General features: G+C 49.1%; 2 protein-coding genes across 2 annotated transcripts in view; one reads left to right on the top strand and one right to left on the bottom strand.

Moving 5' to 3' along the window:
* Positions 1–17409, top strand: part of GDPD4 (glycerophosphodiester phosphodiesterase domain containing 4) — a 105963-nt gene extending 88554 nt beyond the window's left edge. The window contains exon 18 of the mRNA XM_048840235.2: positions 17349–17409. Within this exon, the coding sequence (XP_048696192.1) occupies positions 17349–17380 (32 nt within the window). The 3' untranslated portion in view covers positions 17381–17409. The remainder of the gene's footprint in view (positions 1–17348) is intronic.
* MYO7A (myosin VIIA) overlaps positions 1–25660 on the bottom strand; it is a 118652-nt gene that overhangs the window by 3399 nt on the left and 89593 nt on the right. Inside the window, exons 32-48 of the mRNA XM_048840256.2 lie at positions 24939–25109; positions 23546–23663; positions 23073–23199; positions 21009–21178; positions 20247–20437; positions 19480–19604; positions 18608–18765; positions 16990–17143; positions 16042–16197; positions 14782–14887; positions 11639–11752; positions 9569–9656; positions 8471–8577; positions 6289–6474; positions 5353–5469; positions 4078–4161; positions 1449–1568 (exon numbers count right to left, since the gene is read on the bottom strand). Of these exons, the coding sequence (XP_048696213.2) occupies positions 1449–1568; positions 4078–4161; positions 5353–5469; positions 6289–6474; positions 8471–8577; positions 9569–9656; positions 11639–11752; positions 14782–14887; positions 16042–16197; positions 16990–17143; positions 18608–18765; positions 19480–19604; positions 20247–20437; positions 21009–21178; positions 23073–23199; positions 23546–23663; positions 24939–25109 (2292 nt within the window). The remainder of the gene's footprint in view (positions 1–1448; positions 1569–4077; positions 4162–5352; positions 5470–6288; positions 6475–8470; positions 8578–9568; positions 9657–11638; positions 11753–14781; positions 14888–16041; positions 16198–16989; positions 17144–18607; positions 18766–19479; positions 19605–20246; positions 20438–21008; positions 21179–23072; positions 23200–23545; positions 23664–24938; positions 25110–25660) is intronic.

Raw genomic sequence — 25660 nt, 5'->3', positions numbered from 1 at the left:
AACTATTACCAGGCTCGTCAGCGACCCACCTCCGCGTCCCTACCACCACAACCTTGAACCTTGCCTGGTAGAGGCCTCGCCCTTTGACAAGAACCAGGGGACAGTCAGTCAATGAAAAGATGGCAAGTTCAAAATCAATACAAGGAAATACTTTTTCACACGCGCATAATTGGACTGTGGAAAACTCTGCCACAGGAAGTTGTTGTGGCCAGGTTCAAAAAGGGTTTTGATTATTATATGGATATCAAGAATCTCCAGAGTAATTATAATTAATGGTGATAAATATTGGAAGGGATATAAACCTCATGCTTCAGTGCTTAAGCTAATCTCTACTTATTAGAGATCAGGGTCAGACCTCATGTGCAAGCAGATTACCCCATGTCAGTTTACAGTGGGGTTCTTCCATCTTCCTGTGTAGCAGCCGGTGCTGGCTATGGCCAGAGACAAGATACTGAACTAGATGGAGCTCGGGTCTGATCCAGTCTGGCAATTCCTCTGCTCCGATGGGGGCAGAGAGCTAAAAACCAGACTGTGATGCTCTCCCGTCACCCAAAGCAAGCCATGACAGAGTATCACTGACTCTGGTTCACTATGGGATGGTGGGCAGAGAAGCTTGGTACTGGATTTAAGACCTGAACTAAGTCTAGAGCATGCTAGTCAGTTCCAGAGTGCACAGCACCAGATTGCTATGGTGGTGATGCTGCCTGTTCGGCTTGCTATAAAGCACCTGGTGACTAACCTGGCTGAACATTCAGAGCCCTCACCCACAGACAAGGGCCGTCAGTCGGGGTAACAGGCTAAGCCATTACTACTGCCCTGGGCAAAGCTGAAATGGACTCTATGTGCCAGTCCTCTGCTGGTGTAAATCGGTGCAGCTCCCCTGACACCAGCAGAGGGTTTGGCCCTTGTGAGTACGTAGCACAGCTTATGGCCTCTGTTCCTGCCCTCACAGCCAGGGAGTGAATAAATGAATTTATCCTGCACACTTGGCCACCTCGCTTGCCTTCTTCCCATCCATCCATCTCCACAGGATTTAGTCCAACATCCCAGGCCTTTGAGCAGCTTCAAACAGCTGCAGTTTCCTTTTCAATCAGCCGGCTCCAGAAACCTGCCCCTCCCCCTCCAAAATGCAGAATTACTTCCAACACTGCCCCTGCCTGAAGCCCGATTTAGTCCCGCACCAGTAACAGCTGTGCTAGACCCAGTGATGTCTTAGCCGTAGCTTGCAGGGAAGCAGGGACATATTTAGTGAGCTCACTAATTCTCTGCCGCACACTGCCGTTCTTCCATTTCAAAGCCCGTTGGCCCAGACGCTCGGACACAGGCAATGTGACACGAAAAGAGGATTTGAACCCAGGGTGCGGCTTTGGAGGCTCAGCCTTCAGTTAGATCCCCCCATCTTGCTCTCTGTGCTCAGCGACTGAGCGAGAGCCCTGAACTCTCCTTACCAGGGACGTTTCACAGAGCAGTTTGCTTCCCCGCACCAGGTTGCCAATGGTGATGTGAAAGTACGTGTTGCCGCTGCTCCAGTTGGAGATCTTGGTGAAGGGGTGAGTCGTGAGAATATCCTAAGAGGTGCAGAAGGACAGTCAGATACTTTGAACATATGCTGAATCCCCAGCGGCTAACCCCTCATTTCCCTCTGGGCTTCCCACCCCAACAAACCAAATGCATTTCCTGAGGTGACATGGTCCCACCAGAAACGGAGAGGGGGAGAGATCAGTGGGGGAGAGATCAGTGGGGGTTCTTGCCTTTTTCCTGTAACCCACAGTCGCTGTTGGAGACAGGCCCGAGGTCTAGAGGGACCATGGGTCTGAGCCACTAGGCAATTCTTATGCAGGGCTTACGCAGGAGGTCATCTAAGTTTGGCCCCCTCTCCGGGTCTGAGCCACAGCTCACTGCCAACAATGAAGGACTAGGAAAGGAACTGGTGCGTTATCCAGGCTAGGTTTCCATGTCCCAAGCAATGGTGCTCCTAAGCCAGAGGTGGGCAAACTACGGCCCGTGGGCCACATCTGGCTCGCAGGACCGTCCTGCCCGACCCCTGAGCTTCCAGCCGGGGAAGCGAGCCCCTGGACCCTCCCCTGCAGCCTCAGCTCACAGAGCCACTGTGCTCTGGGCAGCTGGCTGTGGCCGGGCATCGGGGCTGCCAATACTGCTGCTCTGAGCAGCATGGTAAGGGGGCGGGGAGCAGGGGGGATTGGATAAGGGGCAGGGGTCTCGGGACAGTCGGGGACAAAGAGCAGGGGGCAGTTGGATGGGGTGGAGGTTCAGGGCTGGGCGCGGTCAGGGGACAGGGAGCGGTTGGATGGGGAAGAACGGTCAGGGGATGGGGAATGGGGGGGTTGGATAGGCGTGGGAGTTCCAGGGGGGCTGGTCAAGGGGCGGGGGTGTGGATAGGGGTTGGGGCAGTCAGGGCACAAGGAGCAGGGGAGGTTGGACAGGGGGTGGGATCCCGGGGGGGGAGCAGTTAGGGGCGGAGGGTCCCGGGAGAGGACAAGGAGCAGTGGGGGTTGGATGGGTCAGGAGTTCTGAGGGGGGCAGTCAGGGGGCAGGAAGTGGGAGGGGTCGGATGGGGGCGGGGGCCAGGCTGTTTGGGGAGGCACAGCCTTCCCTACCTGGCCCTCCATACAGTTTTGCAACCCCGATGTGGCCCTTGGGCCAAAAAGTTTGCCCACCCCTGTCCTAGGCCTTCTGCTCTGGGATGACCATTACACAGCGTAATGTGGCTCAGCCTCCGGAAGCTCTTTCTGGTAGTCAGCCTAAATTGACCATGTCTTCATTTCATCCTATCTGGCCTAACTGTAGCCCCTGATGCCACCCTAAACAATCCCCTGCCTTGCTGTTTACAAACGGCAGCCGTCATTTGTCTCCCTTCCTCATCATTTAGCTAGGCAGGCTACACACTCCTGAGATGTGTGTACCTAACACCACTTTCCATTAAACATAAGAGCCATTTCGCTAGGGTGACCATATTTCCTAAAGTAAAAACGGAATGGCCTTGGGCTTGCCCGAGCTGCCCCCCCTGCCTGCAGGGCTCACCAGAGCTGCCCCCTCACTGCTGCCTGGGGCTAGGGACGATCCCCCTGAGCTCTGCGCCACCCATGGCTCGGGTTGACCCCCCCGTCAAGCTCTGTACCTCCCGCAGCTGGGGCTGAGCCCCCGAGCTCCTCTGCCTGGCCCCTCACGTCACTGCCCCTACAACGTTCCTCCGCGCCCCCCTAAGGGGGGCAGCGGACCCAGCTTTTTTGGTAAATTTGGCATTTGTTCGTTTGCTCTTCCCAACTGATCAGTTAGGAACAGCAAACAGGACAAAGGCCCGTTTTTGTCAAAAAAGTCGGAATGACCAGCACAGAGCTTAAAAAGGGGACTGTCCCGGCCAAAATGGGACGTATGGTCACCCTACATTTTGCACACAGGGCTAGCTGGGGCTGGGCCATGTGCAGCTGTTGGGAGGCACAAAAGCACAACATAAAGGGAACTGCCTCTGCACCAGGAGAGGGTTTGCACATCCAATCGCTGCAATCTTTGCACTCAGGAGAGCAAACAATCCCAAGGGGAGCAGGGAAAGAGGTGAGAGAGGGGGAGCAATAGCTCTGCCCTCTGTCACACTAGCCAGCTGAGCACACGGGGTATCATGCTGCAGCACCCAAAGGGATACTGCACATCAGGGAGGTCCAGGCAGGATTGTGGCTGGGGCAGAGTGCATCTGCACCCTCACAATGGACTCATGTGTGCAAACCTGGCCCATGGCACTTGCAGTGCAAACAATGGCAGGAGCGGTGAGTCCCACCTTGTGTCAGCGTGTCCCTTTCAGAAACCCCAGAGTCACGGCCAAAGTGTTCAGACTTCCACCCAAGTGGCCTGACTTTTCAAGGTGCTGAGTGCCCACAGCTCCTGGCGACCTCACAAGAAGCGGAGGAGACTCAGTACCTTCAAGAATCAGGCCATTGATTTAGATGCTTAACGTTACCCCCCCCCCCCCCAGGTTGCTAACGTTAGCCCTGGGAGGCACACCCGGCCCCGTTGCACATGGCTGAGCTTTCCGCAGGTAGTAACTGATGGTGTCTGGCTTACCTTGGTTTTGGGATCGATGAGGCTGACTCCGTGCTTGTTGATGGCAATTAAAAGGATCTCTGGGTAATTTGGCTCGGTAGTTTGCTGTTAGAAACGAGAAGAAGCAGTCACATGAAAAGGCCCAGAAGAGCGGACAACTCGCGGCTGAGGGCCCCTTCTGTCAGAGCAATGGAAGGAGCATTCTCATGGCAAGAATTCCGCTGCGTTTTAGCTCGCCCATGGGGCGCGCTCTAGTTTATCCTTTTAAGGAAGCTCAAAATAAATCATGGCCTCTTCACTGCTATGGTAACAGCCATCCAGCTAATGACGAGACTCCCCACCCCCGCCTCAAACACCTGGTGACTTTAAGGAGTAAGAGATTGGCGGCTTTAAAGTTCCTTCTTTTCCATTTCTTTCCCCGCCCAGTTTGCCAATGGAAGCAGCTGGTAGGGGAGCCATCCTGCCTGTGGACTGGGTGAGCTGGGATGCAGTGGGAAGCCCCAGGTGGCCCTTCCCTCCTCAGATCACCTCTGCTTGATGCACTGACTCTCCTGTCCTTAGTACCTCTGGTCTGAAGGAATCCTGGGCCAACTGCATCATTTCCCGTTGCTCGGCCTACGTTTGGCTTTAGGTTCCTTAGTGCTGGTCAGAGATGCTGGGCAGACAGTTCTGGAGACTCAGGGCCAGATCCTCAAAGGTATGGAGGCACCTAACTCCCAAAGGCCTCAGTCCTGCAGCCCAGAACCAATAAGGGCAGTGACAACGCAGGCTTCCCCACACACCCAGCCATTCTGCCTCCAGCTCATCCAGGAAGAATCAAGTCAAGGGGTGGGAAGCAAGGTCTTGTGGCTAGGACAATGAACTGCGACTCGGGAGACCTGAGATCCATTCCTGGCTCATCCATCGACTCCTTGGCTGTCACTTAAGTCACTTAAAACAGAACTTTCAAAAGCTCTTAAGTGGCTTAGGAGCCCAAGTCCCATTGAAAGTCTCACTCTACCCTGTGCCTCGGTTCCCCATCTGTAAAATGGCAAATAGTAGCACTGCCCTCCCACACAGAGGACAGATCCACTCATGAGTGGGAGGTCCTCTGACAATGATGAGTACCACGGAAGTACCTAATTAGAGGGAGCAGGCTGGCAAACGAGCCTACGTGGCCCAGGCAGTGGCCACCGAACAGCCAGCAGTTCTTCCCTTTAGAAATCCTTATAATCTGTCAGGGGGAGGAGCGGTGAGAACCAGCCATTTCCCGGGGTTCCTGCTCCTGCCAGGTGGCACACGCAATGAAATCTGTACCTTCACTTCAAAGAAGGCTGATCCAAATGTAGGCCACTTGAAGACAATCTTTAGGAAGGCAAGCTTGGCTTCTTCTCTTGTTTTGCCTGCATGCTTATTGAAATACGCCACAATGGACTGCAAAGGACAACATGACATTACTGAAGGGTTTGCCAGACCACCTGGGAACTAGGACATTTGAATACAAAGAGCATCATGACACACAGATATCATGTTATTCCTGCCACAAAACATCAGACTTTGCCGGCCTGTTTTAACAGAAATCCACCGTGCCCTCACCTGCTCATTCGCTATTATGCCCGTGCAGACGCAGGAGCCTGAAAAGACCTTATACTTTATTTTTCCATCTTCCAGCCAGTACAGGTTTCACTATCCACAAGTGCTTTCTCCAGGGTGAGGAAGGAGAGTCTTGTGGTTAATGTACTGAGCTAGCGCATGGAAGATCTGGATTCAATTCCCAGCTTTGATTCTGACTCCCGGTCTCATCTGGAACAAGTCACTTAATCTCTCTGTGCCTTGGTTCTCCACACATAAAACAGGGATAATCAATCTTCGCTTCCTTTGTCTGTCTTGAATGTAAGCTCTGTAGGACAGAGACTGTCTCTTACCATGTGCTTCTACAGTGCCTCACAAAATGGGGCCCTGATCTTTGCTGGGCCCTAAGCGCTGCTTCCCTATGGTGTAAGTGTAACCTACTAGTGTGAGTGAGTTACCAGTCCCACTCTGGGCATGGTTGGCAGAGCATCGATTCTGTTATGGCCCCACCTAAGGAGGTTTAGCTCAAGCTGTTGCACTCATGCTTTTAGCTCTGGAGGTCCCCAGTTCAGTCCCTGCTGTGTTGGACAGGATGGCAGCTGTCACACAAGCTTGTCGAGATGCTATACCCGCAGCACCGCTCTCTGAGCCTGGCTCGGTGTTATCCAGGCCATTCCTTACCCTTTTCCAGTCGTCCGGAGAGAGCTGCCGGAGAAGCTCCTGAGGCACCAGCTCCTTCAGGAGCTTGGGGATACTGGGGAAGTAGGACTTGTCATCCTCAAACTTCACCCTGTAGATCAGAGCTGCCAGCTGTAAGACCTCTTCCCGGGTACACTTGTGGTAGCCACGCAGGTACTTTGGTAATTCCTGCACACGAAAGCGTTTCACAAGGTAACGGGGGCGGTCACAAACATCCAGGTTCTCAAAGTCCTTTTGTCCCGAGAGACAGAGGCTGCTTGAATGGCAGCACCCAACCATCCCAAGACAAATGCCACGTAGACGCTGGCTAAGGGAAATCTAGCAGGTCGGCAGCTATAGAAGGAAGCTGCTTGAAAGCTGGCTGTGCTAGTGCAGTGATCTTCAGCCTTTTCCATCCCACAACCCAACCCACCCCTGGAACCCCCACTTAGCTGGGACCCCCTTCCCCTTCAGAAGCACTGGAAAGGCACAATGGTTGGTGGCCCTGAGGGGAAGGGGGGTTTCACGAAGTCCAGACCGAGACCCTTTGCACTACTGCGGCCAGGAATCTGGGCTCAATAAAACAGGGTCTCACCTGATCTTTGCCCCGCGTTTGAAATGAACCCAAGTCTAACAGCTTTGGGGATTTGAATGAAAAACCTGAATCTTAGCGATGGGTCCCGGGTAAAACACTGGATCTGCAGAGCCTGAGCCTCGGTGAAGCCAGATCTAAACCTAAAGCGCGACATCATGACTGGCCCAAAATGAGGGGAACCAAAACCTGCTCCTGAACTGCAACCCCGCGAGACCTGTGGATCGGCTGGACTCTGGTTCTGAGCCTGGCTCTCAGGCACCAGGCAGGCAGGCTCATCCCCAATGAGTCTTCCCCTCTGCACGGCTGGTGGCAGATGCAATGCAGCTGAGGCCTCTCCCTGCTTTATTTTACACCTGTTTGTTTCTTCCTTTGATCACCCCCCTTCTGCCCTCTCACCATGCAAGTTACAGCCAGTTCCTTGGAGGTGTAACTGACAGCACCATTTACCTCTTACAATCTTAAAGATCTCTTCAATGGCTGCCATCACAGTGATAACTAAGTGCTTCCCAGGTAAATTCAATCTATATGGGGAATTCCCCAGGGGAGTTCATGGCATTTGCTGCTGTTGACCCCTCTCTAGTTATGGAGGAATTGCCTGGGAACTGCAATATTTTTCTGAAATCATCATTGTGCTGGGGCGGGTGGAAATGTTTTGTTAAAGCACCAGCTCTGGATTACCTCGGCCACCACTAGATGCTCATCTCTCAGCCAGACTGCTTTGGCCAAGGCCATTTTAGCTCATACTCTAACACACTTTGTCACTTGTGTTGGCCCAGAGGAGCTCAGCTGTTGAGGGGGATCATTTGGAATCTAATGGCTTTTTCTTTTAGTCAAATCAAGCTTTCCAGTTCCCCTCTATGTTATATAACCTCAAAAATGATTTAAAAAGTACCCCCATCTGTCAACAAGATCTTGTATGACATAATCAGCAGGAGGCACGTTCGTGTTTGAACAACCATTTTATCAAGAATGACTGTAATCAATGGTGTGTGCGTATGAATTTCACACTTGAAAGTAGCTGGCCAGACAGTCCAGAGGAACAGAGACCTCTCTTTAGCTGCAGAACAAGTACAGCAGCGGTGCAGCATTCTGCCCTGTCTCTGCCACTCGAATCTGACCTGAGCAGATCACCTTGACATGAAAGAGATGAAAAATCTCAGGCTATCCAGAGTGCGGCTTCTCTGCTGAGACTGCCAAGAAGAGGGCGAATTAGTGCCTCTGACCCATGGTTTTATGATGGCAACCACTGTTCCCTCTAAGCTGTGTGCATGTGCACACAGATCCTAAACCCTGTGCATATGGCGAAACACCGTGCACATAAAAATTTGCACAGAAGCACAACAATTTGCACAGAAGACATTTTTTGCGCACACGGCCTGTCAAAAATTAGAGGGAACATTGATGGCGACACCTATTCAAGAGGAGCTGGACTAAGACCTCCAGTCCAGCCAGCACATGGAAACCTCTATTTGTCACTACTAGTGTGAGTTGGATTTGAGCTATTGATGTAGAAGGAGGAAGCCTTTTTATCCCCTTACTAGTTCCCCAAGTCATCCAGACCTCCCGCAGTATTGTAAACTCATGGAGTACCTGATAATAGTGGAAGATGGAGTCTGCCATTGAATCCTTCCCAGGTATGGTGTTTGTCCACAGTTTTTTCATGAAGAACACTTGGTATGTGAGAGAAGGCACTATACCTGCAAAAAGGAATCCGTTCAACATTGACTAGGCTTGTAACAAACGCTTCAACCACTAGATGGAAACCTGTATAAAAGAGACACTCGCTCCTTGGAGCAATTCACAGTCCCTGATGCAGGAGGTTCAGGGATGAAATAGCAAGAGTGTTAAAGCCCATGACTGAAGTGCATTGGCTACAGAGTGGCTGCCTAAATTGCTCTTTGACCTCTTAAGTTAGTGGTCTTCAGGCTTTCACTTAAATAAGCACTGGATTCACTTGCAAATCTTGAATGAAAGGAGGATGGATTTAATTTCATAGCAACAGCATTACAATGTATTGCGGCAGTTTCTGGAAAATTACTTGGGGCCAGTTAATGGAGCTGCATTCCAGCTAGCAAAGCAATGCTAAAAGCACAGAAAGTTTCTGCATCTGCCAAAGTCCGGACAGCAACCACAAAACTTCAACCTTCAGGGGAAGTCACTTATTTAGAGGCATGGTCTAGTTGATCTCTGCCTTGCCAGCCCTCGGCACCTGTGACCTGTCTGACCACAGAAGATTCTTGATTCCCTTAATAGAAATGGGAACAGGATTAAAGTGGATACTGTGAAATTATTGGGAGTTGTCAGGTGGCAATATAAAGTCTTAAGTAATGTAAAGACACTAAGTGCCCTCTAACTGAACGTATAAGTAGTCAGAGCTTGGAGAATTGCTGGGTGTTAGCTGTTGTGCAGTTCTTTTTAGAAGTTATGGATAGCAAGAGTAAAAGTTTGTTCTCTGCCCAAGAATGGATCATTGCTTAGGTGCAGAGTTGCTGCTGACATGATTTACATGAATATCCAAGACCCAAACATTACACGGTGCCAAACACATTACAGATGTAGTTTTCATCATGTTATGGTGGGCAAGAGGAGCCTTTTAAAAATGATTTCAATGGGTTCTATGAGACCTCCCTGGCCAGCATTCTACTTGGGAGAGGAAATGGCAGCAAAACAGAAGAGTGACATTATTACCATCTTTTGCAGGTCTTGCTTTCTTTATCCAGTCCGTAAGATGTCTGACAAAGTCAAAGAAGAAATCTCCTTCTGGGACGCTGATAACCTGTGGAAACACATTCCACTGTTAATAAAACCAACCAAACAATAGCTAATCAGAGAATTATAGGGGAGAAAAGCCTATTATGTGGGCTAGCCTAGCCCATCCCCCTGCCACTGGGGGATAATTTCTTCCAGTATGTCTTGCAGTGCCTTGCCCATGCTGGTTTTAAATATCTCAGATGGTGAGGCTTCCACAGATCTCACCATCAGAAAGCTATTGCTGACCTAGCTGTTTCTACGCTGTCCTTCACCTAATTTCATCCAGTTATTCCTAGTTATCTTCTCTTGTTCGACCCTAATCAATTCATCTCCCTTCATCTTTCCATTGCTTCTGGACAGTTCTTGTGTACCACATTTAATCCTTCCTTGTAAATTAGTCTATTCAGCAGCGTGACCATCCTCTTGCTCCCCTCTAATAGGTCACTATCTGTCTGGTCCAATATTCCAGGTCCGGCTGGACCAGAGCCATATAGGGAGGGGCTATCAGCTCCTGGCTCTGTGATGCCTTTGGTTATGCAGCTGACAATACCACTGTTCTTTGTTGTTGATCCTGTAAATAATTGCTTCAATTTATTCAACCCACAAAGCATTTATATACTTCTCTCCTTGGTCATTTGTAGCAGACTATCTGCCTTTTGGATGATTTAACCCCACAGAGGAGTAAAAAAAAGCTAACAAAATGTTAGGAACCATTAGGAAAGGGACATATAATAAGTAAATATTATAATGCCACTCTATAAATCCATGGTAGGCTCACACTTTGAATACTGTGTGCAGTTCTGGTCGCCCCATCTCAAAAAAGATAGTTTGGAATTGGAAAAGGTAGAGAGAAGAGCAACAAAAATCATTAGGGGTATGGAACAGCTTCCATCTGAGGAGACATTAAAAAAGACTGGGACTTTTCATCTTGGAAAAGAGACGACTAAGGGGGGATATGCTAGAGGGCATAAAATGATGACTGGTGCGGAGAAAGTGAATGAGGAAGTGTTATTTAAGCCTTCTCATAACACAAGAACCAGGGGTCACCCAATGAAATTAACAGGCAGCAGATTTAAAACAAACAAAAGGAAGTATTTCTTCACATAACGCACAGTCAACCTGTGAACTCATTGCCAGGGGATGTTGTGAAGGCGAAAACTATAATGGAGCTCAAAAAAGAATTAAATAAGTTCTTAGAGAATAGATCCATCAATGGCTACTAGCCAAGATAGGGATGCAACCCCATGTTCTGGGTGTCCCAAGCCTTTGACTGCCAGAAGCTGGGAGTGGATGACAGAGGATTGACCACTTGATGATTGCACTGCTCTGTTCATTCCCTCTGAAGCACCTGGCATTGGCCACTGTTGGAAGACAGAATACTGAGTTAGATGGCCTATTGGTCTGACCCAGTATGGCTGTTCTTATGTTCTACAGCAGTCTGAGATGCAACTGGCATGCAAGATGTTACAGAATTTAAGGGCACTGTCCTGCGATCCTTATGCACACCAGCCCTGCCACGGGAGTCAGGAAGGGGGGCGGGATCAGGCCTTGAAGCTGTAGAGTGGGATCTTCCAAAGTGCTCAGCCTGGATTGAAGTCACTGACTGGGGATGGGATTGATGTGAACTGGAGCAGACTTAGGCCATCGCTGGGTGCTTTGGAAAACCCCATCCTGACAGTATCATGTAGCCAGCTCCAGCAGAACCCAGTTTTGCAGCCCTCCCATCAGCTGTACACACAGCCATTAGTAACCCCTTTGACTTCAGTGGGATGAGGCTTGTGAGTAGGGGCTGCAGGACTGCCTGGCCCTTTAACTAGAAATCTCCAGAGGTCAGATGCAGGGAGGCGCTCAGGAGCAATGGACCAGGCCCTTAGGCGGTGTAAAGTGGCATAGCTCCACCGGCTTCAGCAGAGTGCCGATGATTTACACCAGCGGGACATGGCATAACAAAGGCTCTGCAACGCACAGCTGCTCAATCCGTGGCCGATCGCTTTGTGCGCCGCTCACCTTGTCAGAGATTTTGACAAAGAGGCTGAAGCCCTCCGATGACTTCAGCAGCAGTCTGCTGGAGATGTTCTGGCAGAAATCCTTGGCTTTAGTGCTGGACGCCACTTCAAATGCCTGCAAAGAGAGGTGGAACCCACACCTCAGCCACCTCGCTGTTCATTCTTGGGTTACCCTCTCTCGCGGGGAACTTAGAGGTGCTCTTTGCACAGAGGCAGAGCTGTCCTGCTGAGTTACACCATTGCTTCTCTGTGCGTTCTTCCTGGTCCCCCCTAGATGCTAACACAGGGGTGGGCAAACGTTTTGGCCCAAGAGCCACATCGGGGTTGTGAAAATTTATGGATGGCCGGGTAGGGAAGGCTGTGCCTCCCCAAACAGCCTGGCCCCCGCCCCCTATCCGCCCCCTCCCACTTCCCACCCCCTGACTGCCCACCTCAGTGCCCCCCACCCATCCAACCCCCCCGTTCCCCATCCCCCGACTGCCCCCCAGCACCTCCTGCCCCTTATCCAACCCCCTGTTCCCTGCCTCCTTACCATGCCGGAGCCAGCCACGCCACCGAGCTGCCCGGCAGGAGCGGCGGGCCAGAGCGCTGGGGGTGCGGCGGCGTGGCTGCAGGGGAGGGGGAACAGCAGGGGAGGGGTTGGGGGCTAGCGTCCCCAGCCGGGAGCTCAGGGGCCAGGCAGGTTGGTCTAGTTTGCCCACCTCTGTGCTAACGTATCACTGCCATTGTTCAAGGGGAGAAAGGCGATGCCTAAGATCTCCCTACTTCATCAGCAGGTTCCAGTTCTTCTCCTTATTCTGAGCAGCTGTCAGTGCTCAGCTTTTGCTTCTGCGGCCTCAGAGACTCAGGGCGTTCCTACCTTTCCACTCATTCCCGGGGCTCACTTTTGACCAGTGATCAGTGATTTGTGGGCCTCCCTTGAGCTACTTTGGCTCCTGACCTTCAGAGGTGCCGAGCAACTTCCAGCTCCCAATAACTTCAGCTGGAGTTGTGGGTGCTCTGCAGCTCTGTGAATCAAGTCCAATGCGGGCACCCTACAACTGAGACCCCTCCCTCCCCCAAATCAGTGAAAGGGGGCCCAAATCTGCACAGGACAGGGCTTTGGGGTTTTTTTTTTCAGCTGCCGTTGGTTCTCAGGGCGGGAGGAAATGCAGTTTCATTGTGCAATGAGAGGAAGGGAGAGACACTACACTGGGCCTATGCATAGGCTCGAGATGCCCCAGGCCTACAGACATCATTCTACCCAGGAAGGGCACACGTGCCTCTTGCTGTCTGGGGGTAGTACGACTCCATGCTCCTGGCTATCCTTTTAAATAGCACAGGACCTGATGATATTCAGAGTGTCACACCATTGCTGTGCCCATAACCCAGCTGATTGTGCAGCCTTTAGAGTGCAGATCACCATGGGTGCATCGGTGGCTAACCCATCTAACATTTAAGTCCCCACTGTGTCTGCCTTCGGGCTGCCCAAGATGTGTCTGTAAACCATTGTCTGGCTTGTCTCTTGTCACATTTAGGCTATGTCTACACGACCGCGGTAAGTCGACCTACGCTACACAACTCCAGCTACATGAATAACGTAACTGGAGTTGACGTGTCTTAGGTCGAGTTACGGCGGGGTCTACACTGTGTGGGGGTCGACGGGAGAAACTCTCCTGTCGACTTACTTTACTCATCTCATTGGAGGTAGAGTACAGGGGTCGACTGGAGAGTGATCTGCTGTCGATTTGGCGGGTCCTCACTAGACCTGCTAAATCGACCGCCGGTGGATTGATCTCAGATCTGTAGTGAAGACCTGCCCATGGAAAGAATTCTAAAGACATAACATCTCAGTGTGGCTGCGAAGATCTCCATGACAGACTACGACAGATGGGGCCACCCTGTCAGAGGGGGACACTCCCTGATCTCCCCTTGTGCATGCCCAGCTTTGTACAAGCACTCACTTGTCTGGGCATTCGTCACCTTCTGTGTCTTGTACCTGCCAGCAACAGTGTTTAGATGTGCAAATCCACACAACAAGATTGTGCGTGCATTCCTGCAGTACTAAGTGCTAGTGTGCAAGAATGGCACATGCCAGGAACTGCACACACAAAGCTGCTCATGCATAAATATTCCTATTCGTCTCCATAAGCGTGCAGGGTGCTTAGCAGGCAATAAAAGACATGCTGCTGGCTACAAAGAGCTGACAGTCTAGTTGAGATAAGACCATGAAGGAATGGGATGGACACTTATATGTAGGGGGTCTACTTAAATTGCGGAGAAATCAAACACATTTTTCACAGGTTGGTCACGGCATAAATAACAGATTTTGCAGATGTGTTGCACATCCACAAAATTTGCTATTTATGCTGTGACCAATCCACGAAAAATGTGCGATTTCTCCACAGCATGTCTCAAACTGGGGGCCCCCGACACAAAAGGGGCTCACAAGCCTATTGTGGGGGGGGGGTCCCGGTATTGCCACCTTTACTTCTGCACTGCTGCTGGCGGCGGTGCTGCCTGAAGCTGGGCGGCAGGAGAGCAGCAGTTCTGAAGTCAGTGTCACTGAAGGCCAGCAGCAGCACAGAAGTAAGGGTGGCAATACCATACCATGCCACCCTTACTTCCCCGATGCTGTTGGCAGCCGCACTGCCTTCAGAGCTGGGTGCCTGGCCAGCAGCTGCCGCTCTCCCCTCTGCCTTCAGATCTTCCGGAGACCAGATGTCATGGGGGAGAACAAATTTCATGGTCTGTGACACGATTTTCACGGATGCAAATTTGGGAGACCCCCTACCTATATGAGGAAAGGGTACATGTTTTCACATTCACACATCAGGTTTGTTCCTTTTATAATTAGAGGTGGCTTTGGTCCCGCTTCCCGTCTCTGAGATTGACACTGGTGTCCCTCTATTAACTTCGCCAGCAGAAGAGACAAGAGAAACAGGGTCTATGTTTCGAAAACCTGAATTGAAATGGCAATGAATCAAACTCATGTCGATTTTGATCCATGTAGCTAAGCATCCACATCTATGACTCGCTATTGCACTCCATGGTCTTACGCAAGCCTAGCCCGAGCCAGAACTGATGTTAGCCTAGGTTGGGCATTAATTAGAGAAAACGTAAGTCTGTCCTGCAGGAATTCAGACTTTTTTTCCTCCCTTTTACCTCATCAGTGTCATCGGGAAAGTAAACTTTGTGGAAAATTTGGGTGGTTTTGTGTTGAATTGCCTCCACTTCGACCAGATGGGGAGGATACTTCCTGGAGCCATTCCTATAAGACAGGAGGTTTACCGTGAATATGGCACTGGAGAACTCGCTGCTGATATACTTTTATACCTGACAAAAACAGAATAGTATCATCCATAACTAATGAAACCCCTTGAGCAACACAAAATGGAAAGAGTTCTTACATGGAAAATGGTTTTAGGATAGGAGCTGGGAAAGGGCTCACCCATGTGGCTACCCAGCAGCCAAAAGGAGGACACAACAGAGAAGGGGCTGAAAGATCTATGATTTATTAGGGGTGCTGCTCTGGTTAGGTACAGGAATGAATACATCTTGTAGTTTTCACATCCAATCTACCTTCCCCCAGAACGGCCCATGGAAATATGAGCAGACAAAGCAGTCACGGCAAGGATTCTTCTGCCCTGCTTTATTTTATTATTTGTATTGTGGTAGCGCCTAGAGGCCATAAGCAGGATCAGGGCTGAATTGTGCTAGGTGCTGTACAAATATATAACAAAAGAATGGTTCCTGTCTCAAAGAGCTGATAGTCTAAGTGTCTGAAGAGAGACAAGAGGTGGCTACAATGACCAGCGAGAGGGAGCTCAAGGTCACAGCCAGTGAGGTGTGGTTATTATAGTAAGTAGCTGTCATAGCACCAGAGCAGCCTAGCCATGGAGGATTTTATGGGCCTCTTACTAGATGCAAGGGTTAAGCAGAGCTCTGAAGGGGGAGAATGTGTTTATTTGGCTCCTGGATATCACAGCGATGGGTATATTAGGAATGCGTGGATAGCCAGACTAATACTACTTGGCTTTTTATTCATAGCGCTTTATTAAAGGAAGGTAAATAGAGTTATTCCCATTTCACAGCTGGAAAACAGAGGGGCAGAAAGAAGCATGGGGAAATTTTCAACTCGCAGAGAAAGGCGATGGGTTAGGCACCTTTGAGCGTCTCCCCCAAAGGCATTTGCCCAAGGTCCGACAGCCATTCACGGCGGAGACAGGAACAGAACCCACAGCACCCAACTTCCAGCTCAGAGCCCTGTCCACTGGAGTAGACAGACAGAGAGATGCTTAACGCTTTGTTCTAACCCTTCCCCACTTCCTCAGCCAGCAAATGCTGACAAATAGCACGCACACACACACACCTATCACATCTACCAGGTGTGCTCATCACATCTAGCAGAATGTGGTACCATACCTCAGTGCTTTCTGCAGTCTTTGAATGCAGTCTGTGGCTAGGGGGTGATGCTTCCGGGACTGGAGAAACCTCTGGACATGTGGCAGGAGAACATTGCTGGGAGGGAAAAGGCCTATGCACAACCAAAGCAGCTCCCAACCCTTCTCTTCGCTGTACCTTAAAGAGACAGACACACAACAGGAAAATCAAACTCCCCAAAGGAACACAATCTACCGGAAAGGTCTGAGCCTCCGTTACACTAAGGCCCCCCTTGACACTGCTCTGGCAGTGTAGAGGGGCATGGAAGTGGCCATCAGTGGCATTTACCCCACTTTCATCCCATTCAACACTGTCAGAGTTGGGTAAGGAACTTGAGCACAGACGGGAATTCGGGTCTGAAAGCTGCTTATCTCAAGCCTTATCGCACTGACACTAATGTTAGTAATGGGGTTACATATACATCAGAGGGCAGAGATTGTAGAGAGAAGATTCACCAGCACCAGACAACTGTAGAGAATGGACCATGGAACTGCTGTGGAGGAAGAAGCTGCCACATAAGCACCTGGGCTGGATGTCTGGGGAGAGGAAGAGGGAGGAGTCAAAGATCACATCAGAGTATAGGCCTGAGTGACTGGGAGGATGGTGTAGGGTCAGTAGCAACGGAGAATAGGTGGAAATGTAGATCCTGTTAAACTTAAATTTATGGCAAGACGTCTGCCCTGGAGGAGATGTCATAGAACCAGAGGGAAATGCAGAAGCAGAGGAACAGAAACAAGTCCAGAGCAGACAGACAGATTGGAGTCATCAGCACAGAGATGGTAGATAAAGTGATGATAAAAGTCTTTAAAGACGACAGAGGAGAGAACGAAAGACTTCTGGGCCTACCCATTCTGCAGAACCCCCCCGTCAGTCCTGCATTACCCGACACAGATAGTTAGAGCGGGATACATGGGGAAGAATGACTCTTACTTGATGTGGTTGTCAGTGAGCTGCTTGAGGATCTGACAATAGATTTCATCTTTCAATGGTTCAGCTTTCAAGGCACCTTCAAATATTTGGTCTGTTAGCTCATTGACTGAGCGGGTTCTTTTGGATGGATAGTCACCCATATACTTCAGCACAGGTACACGGCTGCAGTCAAGGATACAGCAACAAGGAGGCTTAGGGAATTGCTTCTGATAACGACCCAATTAAAGAGTTGCTATGCATCACTCCAGAGGTGGCTGCATTTTGGTGGTAGGTATATAGTTAATCTTCAAATGTGCTTTGGGATCCTTCTGGATGGCACCCATAATCATAGACCCCTATGTGTCATCTTGCTTTCTTAGGGTGGAGAGTCTTGGCTGGGGGGGACACATAGGCCCAGAATGAGTGCGACCCTTTCTTCTGACCATGTAAGTGCCATGGAATTATTATTATTAATGGCCAGATCTTCAGATGGTGTATGCTGGCATAGCTCTGTTGAAGTCAATGGAGCTACACACATTTACACCAGTTAAGGGGTCTGGCCCATCCTGTTAGTTCTATTGTAACTATTATTGTTTAGTACAGTGTGTTTGAAATGAATTTTCTGAATTTAATTTTGGTTGGGGGAAAAAAAACAGGAAAAAAAATTATGAAAACTTCATCGAAAAATTTCCTCCCATTTTGGACCAAATTTTCCGCTTATTATTATTAAGGAATGGCTCACACTGCAATTTTAGGATATGAGCTTTAACTACCCCATAATGCTTGAATCCAAGTTTGGTGCATCCAGCTTATAAAGATGCAGGTCATCTGCATAATCTGCATCTGGGTCTGTGTATGCATTTTGACCGGCCCTCAGAGGTCAGGGCTGTTTGGGTCCAGGAGTTTGGTTCAGACCCATCTCTCATCATTAGCATTTGTATGGAGTCCCATGGTTAAGGCTCAGATTTCATCAGGAATATTTTTAGTAAAAATCACAGACAGGGCACGGGTGTCCGTGAATTTTAGTTTATTGCCCGTGATCTGTCTGTGATTTTTACTAAAAATATCCCTGACCAAATGGGAAGGGAGGAGGGTTCAGCACCCACTGCTGCTGGGGCTCTGGGGTCCCCTTGCTCCGCCCCACCACAGCAGCTGGGAGCTCTGGGGTCCCCTTGCCACCCGCTGCATCCACTGTGGGTGGGCAGCTGCGGGGAGCCCTGTCACCGGCAGCAAGTGGGAGCTCCGGGGTCCCCCTGCCGCCCTCGGCAGCTGAGAGCTCCAGGGGACCGCCACCACCAACAGGGGCTGGGAGCTCCGGGGGACCCCAGTTGCCTGGAGGCTAGGAGTTGCTGTGGGGCCTGATGGTAGCAGTGACTCTGAGTTGTGGGCTGCCTGCTGATAGCTCCAGCCCCAGGACAGAAAATGTCACGGAGGTCTCTGGAAGTCACGGATTTCCTGACCTCCGTGACATAATCATAGCCTTACTCATGGTGCCTGACCCAAAGCCCATTGAAGTCAATGTTAGTCTTTTACTGACTTCAGTGGGCTTTGGATTACCCCATAATGTGACTCCTTGGGCCGTGCCCCTGTGTCAGTTTGATCTATTGTGGGCAACCTTTCCACAGCACTGGAAGGATATCAATGAACGCCATGCAGGCTTCCTGGGACAGCTCCTCACTGCCCAGGATCTTCTTCAGCAAGGGCTGCTTGATGGGCTCTCGGGTGTAGCACCACAGTTTGTCTTTTCCTCGATTTTTGGTGATCATGACCCGGCTCAGAGTGTGCTTCGGAGGCGGCCTAGCAGCAAAAACAAAGCAATGAGGAATCGTGGAGAGATTACGAGGGATGAGACGGCTCTATGGAGCCCAGCTTCTGAATTTGGGGGCCAAATGTAAGGCCCCCAGTTCTGCATTAGGGCGCTCTTATAGGGTCCAATCCAACTCCCATTGAGGTCAATAGGAGTCTCTCTGTTGCCTTCAGTGATCACTGGGCAAGCCCTCTAGTTGCCTAGAACAGGTGCCAGGCTCTAGTTTATCTGGAGTTAACACACAGGATTTGCCATACCAGAAGAGACTAACGTTTTTTAAAGAACAGGTTGGACAAACACCTGTCAGGGATAGTTTAAGGTTTAGTTGGTCCTGCCTCAGTGCAGAGGACTGGACCTGATGACTTCTTGAGGTCCTTTCCAGCCCTACATTTCCATGATCCTGTGTAATGTTCTACATATGATTCAGAGGCTGCAAGGCCAGAAGGGACCATAAGTTAGTCGGACCTCCTGAATAACACTGGACATAAAATTTCATGTAATGATCAGACTTCCGATGTTCTGCCAGCTTACATGCAGAACACAACATCCTAAATCACAGCTGTAGTCATAATGGGCCAGACAAGCTGAAATCTAAAGATTTCTTCCAATAATCCTGAAATGCAGCCATTGATTCGGCTCTGCCTGAGGAATGAACTCAAGTCCCTTATGTAGGCTGAAAAGGTTTTTTTTTTTTAAAGCTTCACCTAAAATAATCATAGGAGAACTCTTCCAAGGTGTACGGCTTCACTCTTTCTTCACTGTCCGAAATCGCCAGCTGGGACATTCTGATAACATCTTGCCTCTGGTCAGGGGTCATCGTGACTAACGCCTAGAGAATACAGAAGTCATGGTTAGTCAATGTATTTTAGATGAAAGAATCTTTGTGTGTCCAGAGAGGGAAAGCAGATGAAAAATGAAAAGACTGAAGATGAAAGAAAATCATGCTGTAATGAAAAAACACCAAACTCTTAACTTCAAACTAATAAACAGCAACAACGCTCAATCTTAGTGGAACTATGCAGTCTCGTGCATTTCTTAGTAATTAACACAGGGGATCTCAAAAGTTTCTACAGTGTGGATCACATCCTAAGACAGAAAGTATCTTATGGACCCACTTCCCCTCTCATTCATAGCTGCATAGACACATCTCCCCTGCCCAAATATCATCTTCAAATTCAAGCCGCAGTGACATCTAAGAAGATTCAGCCATATTCTAGGTCCAAAGTGGGTGGTTTTCAAACTAGCAAGCCCAGTGGAAAGACTAATAGGTTGTCCAGGCAGATGAAATCTGGTTCCCCTCTGACCCGATGACTTGTTTACCCTCTTAGTCATTTCTTGCTTCCACCACATCATCATCAGGGAGATTACGGGCCTGATCTAATCTTTGAAGACAATGGAACAACTCCCTTTGACTTCAATGGCTTTTGTATCAGGGACCTGCCAAGATGCACCACCCCTTAGGGTATCTTACCACAATCTCCAGAGGTGGCATGGTGACAGTCGGCAAGACGTAAACACAGTCCGTTGGGAAATCTCCTCTCTGTTTGGTCCTTTCATTGACCCCATTGGCCCAGCCCGAGTTCATGACATGCTCTCCAGTGTCCTGGTCCATAACAATCAGGTCTCCTTTAAGGAAGCTGAGGAATCCAGATTCTTCTCCCACTGCAGCAGAAGTGGCTGCTGTTATTTCCAAACATCCTTTGGAGTAATTAGCTTGTCTACATGCCTGCCTAACACACCTAACCCTGGGAAATCAGATCCTATAAAACAGGTGATTGCTAAATGTGTATAGTGAACAAATACCACTTACAGAGGTGCTTGGGCTGGCATTTTCAAAGGGAACGAGGAGAGTTAGGCTTCCAAATCCCATTGGCTTTCAATAGAAATTGGATGCTCAACTCCCTCAGGCACTTTTGAAAATCCCACTCTAACCAAAGGTCTTACACACTGATTTCAAGGTCAGAAGAGACCACTGTGGTCATCTAATCTCAACCCCTGCAGAACACAGACCAGAGAATTTCACCCAGTAATCCCTGCAGCAAGCCCATATCTTCTGGTTGAGATAGAGGATATATTTTTGAAAGAGACATCCAATCGTGATTAAACAAAACCTTTTATACATGAGTGCTCCTCTTGCAGGAGAAGCAGGCAGCCTTTCCAGAGTGACATACGAACGATTGCCTGCCCTAAAGCCAGAGAATTTCTTTGCCTTGGGGTTGGTCAGTTTACTCACCAGGGTTTGGGTTGTCTTGGAGAGTGACAACATACTTTGATCTTTTCCTTAGTCCTTCTAGGAAGGTGACAACAAGGTCCCGGATGTCCTCTGCATTGTTGGAGGTGAAGGTGTATTCGTCCCCTTTAATGGTGGCCAAGGTGAAACTCTGTCCTTGGAGCTTTCCCCCTCTAGAACAGTGATCATAGGAAACACATTCATTAAGCCAGTGTCACCCCGAGATCTGGGGGAAAAGGTTCACGACTGGCCACCTCCATCGTTCCTGCAAAATGTGCACGTGCGCCTGTTGTAAACACGCACTGCCACCCGTGAGGACAAACATGCATGGAGCACTGTCAAAATGGGCTTCCCTCTATATACAAACACTGCTGGGCAAGTGCACATCTGGGATCCAGGCACACACACAGGTACACGCACACCCATTTTGCTGGCACAACTCAGGTGGAGAGTTTTTAAAATTTGGTCCTAGCGTGAAGGCGAAATTGGCTCACAGATTCCCAGGCCACAAGGGAGCATTACAGTCATTTAGCCGGACCTCCTGCATAACAAACACCAGAGGTCATTTTCATTTTATGGGTTTGGTGCCTGGTCACTTTTGTGTTGTGTGGTGAAGAAGAAGAAGAATGCTGATTGGGAATGGGGGAAAGAGCAGAGCAAATCTATAGCAGGAGCTCTAATCTGACAGTTAAGCTCTTTGGAGCAGGGTCTGTCTTTTTTTGTCTCTGTACAGCGCCTAGCACAATGGGGTCCTGTTTCAGGACTAAGGGTCCTCGGCCCATACAAATAATAATAAATTCAAAGTTATGGGGAGGTACCACTGTGTGGCGGAATTAATTCGGTTTGTAAATAAGACAAATTTATCCTTGACTCCTCCCTATAATAGAAATCAGAACATGCCTGTGCCTACCAGAAATCAGTCTAGCAAGAGTATCATAGAAGTTTTCTGTAACGTACAGAGCAAGGTGCAGAGGAGAATAGATCTAAAGAACTGCCAAAGTACCCTGGTCTCTGCTTCATTTCAGAAATGGCCTTGAGGTTCAATTTAGGTTCAGCAGGAATGTAGTTCTCTTCATGTGCTTCCAAGACATGCTTTATGTCTGCAGTCTGTTCTGACTCTATGTTGAATATTTCACATGTATACAGTGCTCAGGAGAAGCCTCAGACAAGCCCATAAGCCCCTTAACACAACACAGCAAATTCGACCCTTGGACAAGAGGAAGCTGCTCCTGCTTGATTAATTGCAAGAAGATGCTTCCAAGTATTGCCTTGTGGAAAACATCACATGCTTTTAGTGTCCTTTCTTTTAACTGCTAGTAGGGAAATCACCATGCTGGTTAATAAAGATTGAGACCAATACTGTCAAACTAGGGTTGCCTATGTCAGACATCTAAATAAAGGAGGCTTAAGAGCCAAATGTGCTGGGCATTTGTAACTTCCCCTGAGTCAAAATATGCCTAAATATGGATTTAGACATCTAACTTTAAGCCACACAGGTCAGTTTTGGCAGAGTGCATGGGATGTGAGAGATGTAGCTGCAGGACTCCAACTGGAATGAATGTTCCTGAACACTCGGCCAAAAGGGCAAGTGTGGCGGAATCCGCCAAATAGCACCCTGTTTCAGCAGAGGAGACAGTAGCTAAGTCACCAGATGCTGCTTTGATGTCTCCCTCCACCCTGACCTGGCCTAAGCTTCCTACAGTGCAGCTCCGTGCTAAAGCTATGCACACACTACACCTTATATCCGTATAAGTGATGTCACTCAGGGGTGTGAATAAGCCACCCCCCGAGTGACGTAAGTTACACCGACCTCAGCAACAGTGTGGATGGCGCGGTCAGTGGGAGAAGCTCTCCTGCTGACCTAGCCATCGCTGCGTGCAGGGGCCGGAGGAATTAAGTCAATGGGAGAGCTCTTTCCCATCAGCTTAGAGCCTCTATCAGTTCTGTAGTGTAGCCATAGCCTAAGTCCTTTAAAGCCAAGGAATTCAACACACCATTTTTAACAACTGTTTTAACACATTGTTACCTCAACACAAGGACGAACTGACTCATTCTGTTCTTCCTTACCTACTGCTTGAGACAGCTGTGATCTCTGGGAAGGAGAGTTCTAAGAGGACTTGTTCTTGTTCATCCACAAAGTACACTCCGGTCCAATTCACAGCTACAATCACATCGTTCTTGGGCAGGCTGGGCCCTGGGTTGAAGACAATATGCACAATAGATAAATGTGCAGGCAACTATCTGACTGTAAACGATAAAATGCTGGTTAAAAATGGTTTACAAATTGGACAGACTTTTAGCTCTCAAATCAAGTTGTAAAGGCCAGAAAGTCCCCGCCTTGCTCATTAGGGGAATGTGGTAAAAGCATCATAGCTTGAGACATTTATAGCCAGGTTGCACTAAGTGCTATACAAGGCAATCCTATGCCTTCAGGAGGATGGACCAGATCACCCAGTAGGTCTTGTTCATCTCTAGCATATATAATTCTCTTTTATTTCATGGATGCTCATCTTATGGCAACACATTCACTGCTGGGTTACCTGAGAATTTGAAGGCTTCATAAAATCTAGAAAATAGCAAAGGCCACTTGAAACGTGCAAAATCCACCACTTCTTCCTTGACTTTTTTGGGGTCTGCTCTCTTCTGGGTATAAATTCCCTACAGGCAAACCAAACCAAAACCAGCATGAAAAAACAAATCAACAATACCCAGGTAAAAGCCAGGAAGAGGTCTAATTAAAAACAAATCAATGGGGCTACATCAGTTTACACCAGCTGAAGATCTTGAAGTCACGAGACCTCCGACAGTATCAGGATGAGACCAACGGCTTAAAAAACTCACAGGAAAAGTAGTGGAAGCCCCAGTACTTGAGTTATTAAAGGACTGGACAGGACAAAGGTATGGAGAATACACTGTAGGGAATGGTCCTGCACTGGAAGGGACAGGGGAAGGTCTAGATGATCCAATAGGACCTTTCAGCCCTTGTACTTAGATGAACAATACCCAGTGGTGGAGACAAAGCCATGGGAGTCCTGGTGCCTGATTCTCCAGGAATATAAATCAGGAGCAGTTCTACTGAAGTCCAGGAAGTTTCACAAGTCTCACACTGGTGTAAGAAGTGAGAGGAGAATCAGGCCCATAGTGTTTTATCTCAAAACCTGTTGTCATGAATGGAGTCTCTGCTCTGCCCTGCCCTCCTCCAAAGCTAGAAATCCATCAGGAATGGACCTCTGAGGAAACACCTAGCCAGGCTGTGTAGGACTTCATAGAATCATAGAATATCAGGGTTGGAAGGGACCTCAGGAGGTCATCTAGTCCAACCCCCTGCTCAAAGCAGGACCAATCCCTAATTTTAGTCCCAGATCCCTAAATGGCCCCCTCAAGGATTGAACTCACAACCCTGGGCTTAGCAGGCCAATGCTCAAACCACTGAGCTATCTCCTCACCCTTGGACCAGGCTCCATTCAGAACGTCACTGGGTGTTAAGGTGGCCAGTGTGTTTGTACAGTGCCCTGAACATTGGGACCTCTATCCTGACCGGTGCCTGTAGACACAGCCGTAACACCACCATATAAGAATCCCATGATTTAAGTGGAAATCCCCAGTGATACAGTCTTAACCTTAAAAATAAGGCCCTCTGTGATATCTTCCTGCCATTCAGTCTTCCTGCCATTCAGTTCCTGCTTCAAAACCCAGTGCAAAACCAAACCACTGAAGTGTCTCTCTCCTTCATTTGTGACCCAACCGGCATCAAGAATGGCTACACACTCTGGTTTTTGCCCCTGGCTCTAAATTGATCCCTGGGGGAAAAATCCATTTCTGTCTCAGGCTGATAGGCTGATATGCAAACCCCATAGGCTGATGCAGCCAAACTTGCTGGCTGTTTAACATGCACAGAGCCTTGCTGGAGCTCACCCTCTGGCCAACACCTACCTTTTTATGTGCAGCTATAATGAGCTGAGCCCATTTTTCCACGGTTTTCGAAGCAGTGATCTCTCTGTCAGGGATGTAGGAGGGGATTAAGTTCAGGAGTCGCTCCAGCACCATCGCCGCCCCATAGTCTACGTAGTACTGCTGGGAAGCCAGTTCTGCCAAGTCTTCTTCCTGTAGGAACCAACAAGGAAAGAAACTACAAGGAGGGAGTCACTTTAACCTCCCTTCTCCTGGAGCTCAATTAACCCTTTGCTGACACAGACTGACTGAATTTCAAAGGGATTTCACTGGGCTTTAGACCAGGCTCTAAACACTCGCACTTTACAGCGCTGCAACTTTCTCGCTCGGGGGTGAAAAAAGGTGGGGGGTTTTTGGAGTGCTGGGAGAGCCAGTGAAGATGTGCCCTAAGTGACTAACTCCTCAATGAATAAAACATCACACAAATACTTCCTTAACTACCTCCCCTTTCTATGGATCCCACCTGCATTCAAGTGGGAGAAAGACTGGGTCTCATGTGCTTAGCAGTGATCACTGCAACTGTTACATGAACTGCAGATCAATGGATAACAGAAGAGTAGAGAAAATTCCTCTCTGAATGTTGCTTACCAAAGGCTCTAGTACTTTAGTTCAACTGATGGCATCATCTCTTTTTGATTAAGCAGGTTCAGCATCCATTGTTGAGCACTGAGATGCACGAAATTACCTCTCACACCAGAGGTGTC

Source organism: Caretta caretta, chromosome 1 (genome assembly GCF_965140235.1).
Source record: "Caretta caretta isolate rCarCar2 chromosome 1, rCarCar1.hap1, whole genome shotgun sequence".
In the NCBI taxonomy this organism is placed as follows: domain Eukaryota; kingdom Metazoa; phylum Chordata; order Testudines; family Cheloniidae; genus Caretta; species Caretta caretta.
This window is presented reverse-complemented; position numbering and strand designations above follow the sequence as displayed.